At 42.8% G+C, this 13,052-nt stretch overlaps 1 protein-coding gene across 1 annotated transcript in view; it reads left to right on the top strand.

Annotated features, from left to right (window-relative positions):
• LOC147437714 (WD-40 repeat family protein / beige-like protein) overlaps positions 1 to 13,052 on the top strand; it is a 168,731-nt gene that overhangs the window by 117,574 nt on the left and 38,105 nt on the right. The window contains exons 25-31 of the mRNA XM_086486596.1: positions 3,933 to 4,082; positions 4,280 to 4,364; positions 4,459 to 4,579; positions 4,683 to 4,779; positions 7,662 to 7,775; positions 8,495 to 8,864; positions 8,957 to 9,828. Coding sequence (XP_086342722.1) covers positions 3,933 to 4,082; positions 4,280 to 4,364; positions 4,459 to 4,579; positions 4,683 to 4,779; positions 7,662 to 7,775; positions 8,495 to 8,864; positions 8,957 to 9,828 — 1,809 coding nt within the window. The remainder of the gene's footprint in view (positions 1 to 3,932; positions 4,083 to 4,279; positions 4,365 to 4,458; positions 4,580 to 4,682; positions 4,780 to 7,661; positions 7,776 to 8,494; positions 8,865 to 8,956; positions 9,829 to 13,052) is intronic.

Here is a 13,052-nt window from a genome sequence, read left to right as displayed (position 1 = left end):
AACCTCGCTATCTTCGAGGCCGCCTTGGATGGGGAGTAATCTGCATCCGATTGACCTCTAGATAGGCGCGTCTGAAGTGCCTGGCCCACCTAAGCCCAAGTAGAGCGTGCAGTTCGTAAGGCTACATCCTCTGTCCAAGAATTCTCATGCACAAATACATAGCAAGGAGGGCTCTGAGTGTCGGCAAAAATGTGAATCACAATGTGCTTACATCCTGTTGCATTCGGTGACGTCACATTGAACTTGGCTAGAGGCCAAAGTGTCTGTATCGGACCTATCACCCCCAAGTTCCCTATGTGGTGTGAGAACTATAGAGCCTGGACTTGTAGCCAATCAAGAACCGAGTGCAAGGACCACTCTGTGTGATCTCTGCCACACAACGGGAAGGAGAAGCCGACTGCTATATCCAAAGCCTCAACGCCTGTGGCTGGTAGAAAGAAGATGTGGACACGGAAGTAGGCTTCCTCTAGCTCGAGGGATGGGTCGCCAAGGAATAACGTCACCATGAAACGCGTTTCGACAGGTCAGGACATGTGAAACGTTTCGGGCCTTGAAACGTTTCGCTCACCAAGTGAAACACAAGCCATTTCACAATAAGTTACCATAATTCTAGTTTCAAAGTCACTAAACGCACGTTTCGGTCTCACGTTTCACTGTGCTCTCATTTTGGACTGAAACGTTTCGTGGTGAAACGCCGCGTTTCAAGGTGAAACGTTTCTGCCTTGAAACCTTTCGCGGTTACGCTGCCAAGGAAACATGTGAAGATGTAATTAAAAAGTCCCACCGACATCCAATGTCAAAATTGGTCAGTCCACAAGTGACTGACGCTAGAGGAGAGACTTGTATCAAAAGTGGTGTCCTCAAGTATGGTTGTCCCTCCCTAGCCAGTCGGCTTGTACGGAAAGCGCTACCCAATGTGCGGCGAGTTGTTGATGAATGTCCAGTCCCCTGTGTCGGAGGAGTACGGGATGGGTCAGGTGGTGAGGCTAAGGGTGCGTCGGGGGAGCGAGGGGTTGGGGGGCGGGGGTGGAGAGGCGGAACAGAGGACTCGGTAGGCGGGGGGGGGGGGGGTTAGCAGTGGTGAGGCTGAAGTGGAGGGAGATTCCTCAGGGGGATCCTGTTGCAATAGGTCCAAACGGTTCCCTGTGAGAGCCCAATGTTGCTGAGCTGCAGGAGGTCAGCCTTCCGAGAAAGGGGCGTGATGAGTCCTCCTCGTCAATGGTGGCCGTGCACTTACTGCCAGCCATCAGTTGGCCTTTGACGAGGTGCCAACTTGTGTGTCGTGGGTATCTGTCTGCTGTGTTGTTTCAGCCCGGGGGGCCTGGCTGAGCCTACGCTGTGGGTCGAGATCTCTTGCGAGGACAGGCCTTCGCTAAGTGGCCCGTCTGTCTGCAAATAAAGCGCTGGTTCGGGAGTCCCGAATACTCTACCATTTGGCGCAGTCACCCACCACTCACCCTAGCAAGAAGGACTACCTTTGAAAGGGTGTGATTGTTGCACACAAGAACGCGTACTGTGGGAATCCTGCAGTATCCTCGCGCGAGATGCTGTATGTCTATGATCTTTCCCACCTCTGATAGGAAACGGGGCTTGAAGGACGTCTCGCACCTCTCCTCTACTGGATCGACTGCCACTAATCTTGCCGTCGAAACCGAGGAGCCGTTGACTAAGCCCCAGGCAAACAGAAACACAGGGAGGGGGGGGGGGGGGGGGGGGGGGGGGGGGGGGTTTGTGTGTGTGTGTGTGTGTAGCAGCGACTTCTCTTTACTTGGCATAATTAAACATTTACAAAGGAGAAAGCAACGCATTTAGTATAAAATTATCAGTTACATACCCGGAAGCAAAGTTTGTATGAAGCAAAGACAACCTTGCTCATTTCAATAAATTTTTGCATCAAAATCGAGGCTATGAGTACTCATGACATACTTTATTTGGAAAAAGACCAACTTTCTTGTTGAGCCGGTGCTTATTTTGGACTCATCTATATATATAATCAAATAGGAAAGCTAGGAACATCTACGCATGCAATGTGTTTATGAGGTTTTGCCGCGACTTTTTTCAATCGCATTTACTATCATCAAGTAGTGCAAATATCGAATGAGGTAGATAGAAAAAAGAGATACATTTGTTTAGAATCTATAATAGAGGGCTATCTATGTGTAATGTTATGACATATCACTACCGACTTGATGGGAAGAGAGAGAAGCCAACTGGGCTGCTTTTGTGGCAACAGTTATTGATAGCAAATTATTTTAATGCTTTTCAGCACTCTTGTAAAATGAACTTATTGAGTTGCTTTTGGAACCATATACCTATAAATGTGAGATTATGTGAGAGGGCTCACTACAGAGCTCGCCACTGTGTCCATTGAGATTATGTGAGAGGGCTCACCACTGGTAGTTGTAACTTGTAAGCACACAACTTGCTCAATGAAACAAAGAAGTACCGCAAGGGCCACATGTTGGAGGGGCCAACACTTTTGAGTGGGGACCTTTTGCCCCCCTTTGTCTCGTGTCTAGTGGTATCTTTCGGTTAAAGTTTGCAGTTTCCGGTCAGTTTGTGGTACTGTAGCACTGTTTCACCCTTGTCAAGTGACTTGCCGGTTTCAATGGTATCAGGGAACCAATCGATTCTGCTCCTAGGAGGAGTTCAGTCCAAATCTGCAGCAATTGACCATGGATGCAACATCTCCTAGTCATCACGACCTAGAGGAGGCATATGAGTATGTGGAAGAGCTAGTGGAAGAGGAAGTTGAAGAAAAAAGTGGAGGATGAGGATCGGTAACAGGAAGAGGCTGGGGATGGCGACGGCAAGGCAGGGCAATCAGAGGCAAAGCCGAATTTAGTTGACTAGCACAAGTTCAGGGAAGCCAAGGTCAATATCCTCATGTAGCACTTTCTTGCTTACTTGGGATGCACTCTATGCCTAGCACATGAAGGCTCAATGGATGAGCACATTTATCCGACATTGGGGGGGTGATCAACCCTCAACCACAAGCAAAATGGAAGAAAAGATTGGAGCAACAAAAAGATCAGCAAATGCAACAACATGATGCACATGTAGCAGATGCAAGATTTGCAGCATCAGATGCTACCCTTCCCGTGCTTTTTGGGAAGGAATCCTACGTTCTCAAGTATGGCCGTATGGTGCAGATGCAGGGCTGTATGGCATAGGTGATTTTGGGGCTTTTGGAGGATGCCTGGACTATGTGGGAGGGATGTATGGCACTATGCCTGGCATGCAGGATACGCTTACTGATTCCACCAGTGTGGGAACACTGGCCTGTACGGAGGAGGGATGGCTCCTACCTTTGACACTACTTTGGTTACAGAGGGAAACCCTCTCATGAAGCCGATTGTGTGCAATCCATTGACACTGATGGAGACCTAGAAACACTCTAAAGGATGAGGCCAGTACTTTTTCAGGGCCTTGGAATGAGAAGAAAGTATTGGCTTTCATCCAGCAATTTGACACAGCTTTCTCAGGAGCAGCTTCATGGAAGCCTTTAAGATCGGACCAATTTTGGCTTTGACATTTTTAGGGGTACTAAGGTCACGTACTGTGCCTGGTGACTGCTATATATGTACATATGTTATGATTTGGTATCAAATAGATTGTTGTAGCAAAGATGTTTGCTCTTTTAAATTTGTATCTTTGCTCAAATATCTGAGGTAGAATGTCTGAAGTGTTTCATCTCTGTTCTCCGGTGAGGTGATGATGATGAATCTAATGCATCAAGACATCTGTATAGAGATCGGTTGACACCGGCAAGCCAATAGCGAGGCGGTGAATCAACAGCAAAATTGTCTATCCAGATGCAACAGCCCCTACCATAATCCTGGAATTCTAGCTCTATCCAGTTACAGATATTTTATGTTACTAGGCTTCCTCCTGATCTTACAAAATGGTTTCCTTTTGTCTTTGTTTGGCAGGTGCTGTATTATCTGGTTCGTGTCGAGCCTTTTGCAACCCTTTCCATCCAACTGCAAGGGGGAAGGTTTGATCATGCAGATCGCATGTTTGGAGACATTGGATCTACTTGGAATGGTGTACTAGAGGACATGAGTGATGTGAAAGAATTGGTGCGTGTTTCATTTTAGATTTCAGAGAAGACAGAACATCATGGTAAATTTGTAAAGATAAACTGAGATTCTGTAATGCCTGGGTTGTTGGCAACAGAACGCCAAGTGCCCACTTGAGTACTCAGATTAAGCGAGTATTATGTTGCTGGTTAGTCCTCAAACTGCTTCCAGATTCAATGTCTGTTCTGTTCATGCAGGTTCCTGAACTATTCTATTCACCAGAGGTTCTGTTGAATATCAATGAAATCAACTTGGGGAAAACTCAGAAGGGCGAGCAGCTAGGTAAATTGCATTAGCAAGTGTTGACTTGCGTCTATCGTTGTTCACAGTTAAAAACGTGACGATTGAGTTTAAAACGTGATGATTGAGTTTGCAGGTGATGTAAGACTTCCTCCTTGGGCGACTTCTCCAGTAGACTTCATTAAAAAGCATCGGGCAGCTCTTGAAAGCCAGCATGTCTCTGCACATCTTCATAATTGGATTGATTTGATTTTTGGGTTAGTTGGGCTTGTGCATTATGATCATTCAAGTCTCTTATATGATTGGCAACTTCACATATGTGGGGAACTTACAGAATTTCTACTGTCCCTTTTTTTGCAGTTACAAACAAAGGGGCAAGGAGGCAGTTGCTGCTAATAATGTGTTCTTTTACATGACTTACGAGGGTGCTGTAGATATAGATAAAATAGCCGATCCGGTAAGTTGTATAACTCGTTCAATGTAGCTTTTATCTGCATTTCAGTAGTTAGAAGAATCTCATCATTGCTTTCTCTTTTATTCCGGGTGTGCTAGGTTAACTTAGTAATGTATTTTTCAGAGTGTATATATGTAAGGAAGATTGAAAACTTGATCGAGGCCTAGCAATACAGATTGCCTTTGGATATGGAAAAGAGAATATTTTACTTTATAGACTCTTGAAAGGAAATGTGCATTCTTATAAGATTAAGAAGAAAAATGCTAAATGACCTTGCACTGAGATCGCAATGGTAAAAGGGAAAAAGCAAGCTTGGAGACTGTGCTTTATATGGGAAAATTGGATGAAGTGCTTGTTGACATGTAATCTTGGAAAGTAAAGGCGGAACAAAAATAATGTGATCAAAGAACTTCTGGCAGAATGGACAAAATTTGAAGGAAAATCTAACAAGGAATGCATTATCAAAAATTGTTGAGCGGGCCTGCAATTGTATGGGCAAATGAAAGAGTGAATGTCAGACAGAAATCGAGAATGATGTTATGAAGAAGCCGCTGGAAAGTGTGTAACATGCAGTGAAGGAAAGTGCTGAACAGATAACAAGATAGTTTCAAATGTTCTTCGTTAAAAGAGTATCTTACATCATTGCTGAAAGGAGTATTCAAGCGCATGAATGGGTATTCCTACCGAGGAACCTTAGTTCCTTGCTTTAGAGCCTACGTCTCGGATCCAAGAAACTGAGCCCGATCTGAAGTTTTGGCAACCTTTCAGGCTGAAATCTGACTTTGATCACAGTCCTCTAGAGCAGAGGCCTTCTTCTGCTCTTGCTTTTCTATGCAAAAGTCACTGTAGTGTACCTTAAATGGCTTTCGTAGTTTTATGACTGTTAAAATAGGTCCATCACTCCAAAGCTTTGAAAAAAGCTGGATATTGTTTCAGTTCCGGAGTGAAAGGGATACTTTGCTTTGTAAGGATATGAATATTAGCACTTATGGATATGCAGTAAAAAGAAAAAAGGCCCAGAAAACTATGTACATTATGTATTGAATCTTAGCTGGTTTCAAACTCACCTGGTTGTGAGAGACTATCACTCAGAAAAGGAATCTCAGTAATGGACAGTTCTCTTTAGCATTTTTCCAAAGCTCATGCTTCCTTGATTTTTGGAAGACTTTGTGCAAGTGCTTCTGATTTTTCTTTGAGAAGACTATAATATCATTAAAGAACACTCTTGTGAAGTGTCTGTGTAATCTGAAGGTGCTATCCATCATTCTACTGAATGCCATTGGTGCTGTAGTAAGCCAAGGGGTATCACTGAAAAGTTACATAAACAATAAGTCATACGTTATAACTTGTGTGAAGACTCTCTTATGTTTAAGGAGCTATGCTTATCTGATGATAGCTATTCTCTAGGTCTATGCTACCTTTGAGCTTGTCAAGTATATGCTCAATTCAAGGAATGTAAAGCGATTCTCAATCGTGATCTTGTTCAAAGCTCTCTAGTCTATGTATGTACTGAACTTTCCATCTTTCTTCTTAACTAGTAGCATTGGAGAGCAATAAGGAGGCCTTAGCCAAATCAGACCCTCCCTAAAAGATTATTAACCTGCTTGAGAATTCTTCTTATTGGCTTAGGCTTACCTAATGGAATGGTTTTTTACGAGGACTGCCATGTACATTTTACACTCTTGTATGTGTTTTAAACCAATCTTTACAAGTTCCATTAAACTAAGGGACAGTCTCGTGAAGACTTGACAGAAATCTTTGTTTACTAGCCATACCCCTCCCTTATGCAAAGATTATCTCCTTCTTAACAGAAGTATGGCCTTACAGTAGGAATTTGCCAATCGTGGGCGTCGGCATAAACCAAGTATTGCCTGGGCCCTGCACTCAAACTTGCAAGTGAAGATCTTTTCAACAAATCAGGAACTAGATGAATCTTGTAGTGCCAAAGCATACCCAGGAGGACATCACATCCTTCTATGAGAGCCTTTAAAAATGTTTTGTTGTGTGCGCATTCCCCATTACTGAGATGAGGTGCTCGTGAATGGAGTTGAGCTGGTAGTCAACCCTCAGAAGTGAAGCTTGAACTTATGGTGTACCCAAGTATGTGGCATAAGGTGCAAATTGCAATCCTCTGTAGTATCTAGAGAAATAAAGTGGCCTGTGGAGCTTTAAGGCTTATGCAGGATGTAAATTCTTTGATTGTTCAAGCTTCCCAACGGTTGAGAAGCTGCCTCTCTCCCTTCTTCTACTGTGTATGCTCTTGAACATCAGGCATAGAGTTTAAACTTGGTGAGTGAAGTTCTCTTGATGGAGAGCACAGTCAGGCTTCTCGTGACCTTGTCCAGGCCATAGACATGTTTTTATTGTTGCGACCCTGTGCCTTCTTAGACCTAGGATGCTCTCGAAAAGAATGCTTTCTTGCTGTTGGCCAAAGTTTTTATGAGAATCTGTTGAACTTTTATTTTTTTTGGGAATGTTTTTCATTTTTCCACGCATTCAAAATGCAAATCTTCTCTGTCGTTGACATTTCATTTCATTATCTCTCATTTCCTTGCCCCTTCTTGATCTGTTCTTTTCTTTACCAAAGTACCTGTATCTCATCATGGTGATAGGAAAATGGAACAGAGAGATTGTCCTCAGGTTAAGGTTTTCTTCCATTGTTTGTAAGATTCTCGTACACTTTGTTTTCAGTTCATTCACTTCATTATCTGCTATATTGATAATACAACGATGTTATTTCACCAAAAAGTAGGGAAGGAGGTTGTGTGTGCACATACGCATGTGCATGTGAGAAACTAGGATATTTGACTGTTCATGCTTGCACATGATTGTACCTCAACTATGGTATGGGCTTACTTAGTGCATTTTGTGGGAGTCTATTGCAGATCATTAGGAAGGGTACTCAGGACCAGATTGCTTACTTTGGACAGACACCATCCCAGCTTTTGAACTCTCCACATATGAAAAAGATGCCTCTAGAGGAAGTGCTTCATTTGCAGGTACTATGTGAAGGATACGTCAATGGCTTCTTGAAATGATCTTTTCATTGAAAGTATGCAGATATCTTAGATAATAAAAGCATGTGTGCGCGTGTGCACACTGCTTAGGTATACAAAGTAAGTACTACGAAAAAAAAATTGTTCACGTCTCTGCCGCAAGTGCATGTGCCACTGTTAGTGATTGTGGTGGTTGGCATATAAATGACTCTAGAATAAGGGTGTGATAGGTGAAAAAAAAGTTCATTTTTCCTTGCTACTTTTAGGTCTTTACAAGTCAATTTCAATGTCTTGGTGCAATAAGAAAAATGAAACATTTGTTCGCGATGTGGTTAGATTTCTGTGAGGACTGTTTTTAACGTAGTTTCTGAAGCATTTTTCATGCTGAATTAACGACGCAACAAAATTGTCTGCATTAGAAAACTAAAGGCACTTTCCTTTCTCAAAGTAGAGCTTGTAGCTAAATATGACATTGATTTTGGTGATCTTTTTTGTTGTGCTTCACAAGTAGAGGATTCTCCTGATGGAAGAAATTTTTTTTTGTGAGATGTGCATTTATTATTGGAATGCTTCTTCTCCTATGCGTTATGAATGCTCATTTATACAAGAAGAGTTGACATTTGTCATGCGTGCCCCTGGATGTTCAAAATTTCAGTCTGGCAGAACTCAATTGAAGCTTTTCATGGTTCTTTACTTATACAGTGGTGTGACATGTTTTGCAGACGATATTTCGGAACCCTTCGAGTGTTCACTGCTATTCAGTTCCTTTCTCTGAAAGATGCAATGTGCCTGCAGGTGCCATCTGCACGACAAGGGAGTCTGTTGTCGTTGTGGATATGAATGCACCGGCATGTTCTGTGGCTGTACATAAATGGCAGCCCCATTCTCCTGATGGTCAGGGTTTGCCTTTTCACTTTCAGCATGGTAAGCCAGCTACATCACCTGTAGGTGGTGCTCTTGTGAGAATGTTTAGTAGGCAAGCTGGGTCAGGATCCGGTGAGTGGCGATATCCTCGTGCAGTAGCTCTTCCAGCACCTGGAGTACAAAGCAGTCGCATTGTTGCCATAGTATCAGACACACATTTATTAACAGGTAGGGTTGTTGAAATAAAAATAGGAATAAAATTTGCAATTGTTTTTCTACATCAGCATATTTACTAGGTTTATGTTTTTCGAGTTTTACAGGTGGGCATGCAGATAATAGCTTGAAGCTGGTAGCAAGTGAGAATGCACGAACACTAGAAACTGCTGCAGGGCATTGTGCTCCAATAACATGTATTTCTATCTCCCCTGATGGTAACATATGCCTGACGGGGTCACATGACTGCACTGCAATGGTTTGGCGCGTGCATAGTTTTTCAGCGGCAAGCATGACTTCATCTAGTAATAAGGCTGAGCTTGGATCAGATAGTGGTGCTAGACCCTCCATGGCTAACGTGGACAAGCTTGATGCAAGTACTGGTGAAGGAAAAAGACGTTGTATTGAAGGACCACTGCGTGTGTTGCGGGGCCATGTTGATAAGCTGATTTGCTGTTGTGTGAATGCTGACCTAGATATTGCAGTATCATGTTCACGAACACAGGGTGTACTTATGCATTCAATTACCAAGGGAAGGCTTATACGTAGACTACCTTTACAGGGTGTGGATGCTGTTGCTTTGTCTTCTGAGGGCATTCTTGTTATTTGGGACAAAATGAAGCACAGGCTATCAAGCTTGACAATAAATGGTATTCAGATTGCTTCAGTAGGTCTGGCTGCTTGTGAAGGGGATGTTACAAGCATTGTTGTATCAATGGATGGCCAGTATATTGTAGTTGGTACCAGCTGCATGAAACTTGACCAGCCAGACATGAGTTGGTATGCAACCACTTCTTCAATGCCAGATGTTCCTGCAGAAAAGCCCTTTGAGGGCCCTGCGATTCCTACTGATTCTAGTAGCAACCTTTTAGACAGGCATGCAGGCGAATTTGGTCAAAAGCATGGGATTGGCAACCAACCAGCCTGGGAGCTGCAACCATCCCCGGCAGTTCTTTTACTGGATATACACACCCTTCAGGTAAGCAATCGTGTGTGTTATATGCAGTATGACTCTGTACACACTGATACGGTGTACAAAGTGCTGTCTTTTTTTGCGAATTTTGGTGCATTCGAACATAAGAATATGAGTAATTCAAAGAAAGGGACAACATGAAAATAGTCAATGATTATGGAACTTGAAACTAGGAGCTACAGAGGGAGTGCATGCTTTCATGTAGAAATACCTGAAGATTGGATTTGTGGACAGAGCATCTATAAAGTGCTCTCTCCTCTGTGTATTGTTTAAGTACTAGTTCCCACTCTCTCTTTGAGGGGAGGGTTCCCACTCTTCCTAAAAGTTTCCATAGTAATCCTCTATTTCTTGAATACTCTGATCTCTTTCTGAAGATCAATGCGTGTCTGCTTCACAAAATGCACCATTTTCATAAATAGCCAATGTAGTACTTTAAAAAAAAAAAAAAGGGTTGAGTACTAGACTCCTTTGAAGTGATGAGAAGATTGCTACCAAAAACTTCTAGTGTGCACAAGACCCACCTGAATGTAAAAACACAATGTTTAATGCATAACCTTGTATTCCACATAGGATGACAACGAAACTTCAGCAGGAAATGCCTTGTTTCAGGGAAAAACTTTTATGCTTGCCAAGGGGTAAATGAGACGGCCCCCCGAAACGTGTGCGTGAAATAACATACATACATACAAAGTGCATGGAAATCTTAGATGCATCATGTAAGCAATTCATCACTTAACAAGCATGACTTTGAACTCGCTGCAAACACCAAGTAGATACACAAACACCGAGTAGATACACACAAACTTGAATTAAGTTGTTTCCACTCAAAGCGTTTACCTCATAATGTGTTTCCAAAAGTGGGTGTCGAGTTAATTTTAATCGTTATTTGATATCAACATCCCCAAGCGTCTATAATACTAATAAACTATTCAATCCAATTCCTTCTTTGTTCTTTTCTTGACACATTGAGTGGCATCGAGCACGCCCCCCCTGAGAGCGGACTTTGGAGGACATTGAGGCCATACTACAGAGGATGATCATCATTGTATACTTTCTCCATTGTATACCTCATTAGCCCTCTGTGATTGTACACCTCCCCATATGTGTTGAGACGATGTATTATGTGATGATGATGATGACGATGATGATGATGAGGGAAGGTGGGAGTGGCCTATAAGTCCAGGGCAAGGACACAAGATTCTTTCATAGAAAAGCTTAGAGAGGTTCTTTTCTTGAGTGGCTATACCGAACACTGCCAAAGAGCTGTGATACCAATGTAATGTGCAACGAAGTGATTGATGGTGAATGCTCAAGATGAGTGCTCAATGCATACTCAAGGTTTCTTTTACTTCATGAGAGATGTGCAAGACTAGAGAGAGAGAGAGAGCACCAGATGGGGTCCCAAACCCCTCCCCAAGGGCCCCCCTCTCTATCGCTAGAGAGATATTTTCTTTAGATTGCACAAATGTTGATACAATGGTCCTAGATGCTGAGATGCTGGGGGGATCTTCCTACTGATGCTTGGATCTGCGAGGCTAAGGGCTGAAAAGGCAAAACGCTACGGATGTTGAATGGTATCTGCAAGCTCAACGAGACTATGGGATGATTTGCTATGGCCGATGTCGAGGATGGGCTGAAAACTGTAAAACGCTGGTACTTGGGCTAGTATTGAGGTTACGGACTTATGCTTGAAAAGTGACCTCTAGGGTCACTTATATATAGTATTAGACAATGCCAATAAAAATCCCACGATTTCTAAAAATGTCACTTATTAATGAGGTTATAAACTCACTTATAAGAGGTGCTTCACAGGTAGATAAATACCTAGGCTGGGTAGTAACGCAGTTGTATGGGAACACTCCTCGGTGCCTACATGTAGCAGACACTAGCTATGCTCATGTGTTATCAGAGTGTAAGCAACTAATCTAAAGTGCTTGGACATGCAGGTCTTGCGGACAGGCTCATAAGGGTGCCAGAATACTTCCTAGGCTGTCCTGAACCCTAGAAATAGGGGTTAGCTTGTTCACATGCACATAAAGTTAGTTGTGCACGCGACACATGCCTTCTTCTCCTCCTCCGCTGGATAGTGAGCATTCACGCATTAATGATATTCAGCTCTTCTGGGTTAGATGTGCACGTGACACGTGCCTTCTTCTCCTCCTCGGCTTGGATGTTGAGCACTTGTGTCTTAATAATATTCAACTCTTCTGCCATGGATGGCTGAATTTCTCCTCCTTCAAGCTTGGTCCTAGAGCGCATGCCCTCCAACTTCTCCTTTAGTTTGTCGGCTTCTTCATCTCCTGCTGCCACTTTGCTTTTGAGAGAAGCACACTCTGCCTCTAGAGGTAATCTTCTCTGATAGGGCTGTATTGACGATGTTGAGAGCACTCTTCGTCTCTTTCTTTTGGGGCCAAAATGGCTTGCTTGATGCACGTGACGACCTTCAAAAAACCAAGCAAAAATTAATAGGGAAAATTCGAAAAGAACATGGGCAAAGAAACTTACTTACATGCACTGACAAGCTGGAAATCAGTGTGTGTAATATTCAAGCGAGCAGCGTGGCAGATGCATAGCAACCACGGTACGAGATGGGACGTTTAATACGTCCTGTACAATACATGTACTAGACAGCATCTGCCACGCTGCTCGCTTGAATATTACACACACTGATTTCCAGCTTGTCAGTGCATAGCAACCACGATACGAGATGGGACGTTTAATACGCCAATACATGTACTAGACGTATTTTTGAGAATAAAAAATAAAGTACGTCAACTTCTTTAAATATGATGATACTTTAATAGGGACAAATGAAGTGGCTCATGCACCTCCTCAATGACTCTTTAATGTTTAATCATAGGATACATAAACGAGCACCATGAAGCTTTAAAATACACTTGATCAACTAGCAAAAGACATTAGAATAGAGTACTTTTTAGCAAAAAAACACGCGAGAGAGAGAGAGAGAGAGAGAGAGAGAGAGAGAGAGAGAGAGAGAGAGAGAGAGAGAGAGAGAGAGAGAGAGAGAGAGAAATGAAATGAAATGAAATGTTATATTAACGTCTTCAAAAGGCCATAGTGACCTATGAGACCAGAAAGTTACAAGGTGGTGGATCTGATACAAAGTCAGAGTAACAAAATAAAATAACCTAGTCAACAGTACAAAACAAAGATATATATTATGGGATTCTAGATTGGTCGATGTGAGCTAAGCCGAAAACTAAGCAAAA

The sequence above is a fragment of the Adiantum capillus-veneris genome, chromosome 17 (assembly GCF_014529385.1).
Source record: "Adiantum capillus-veneris isolate H3 chromosome 17, ASM1452938v2, whole genome shotgun sequence".
NCBI classification, from domain to species: Eukaryota; Viridiplantae; Streptophyta; class Polypodiopsida; order Polypodiales; family Pteridaceae; genus Adiantum; species Adiantum capillus-veneris.
The sequence above is the reverse complement of the archived record's forward strand: the minus strand, read 5'-3'. Positions and strand labels throughout refer to the sequence as shown.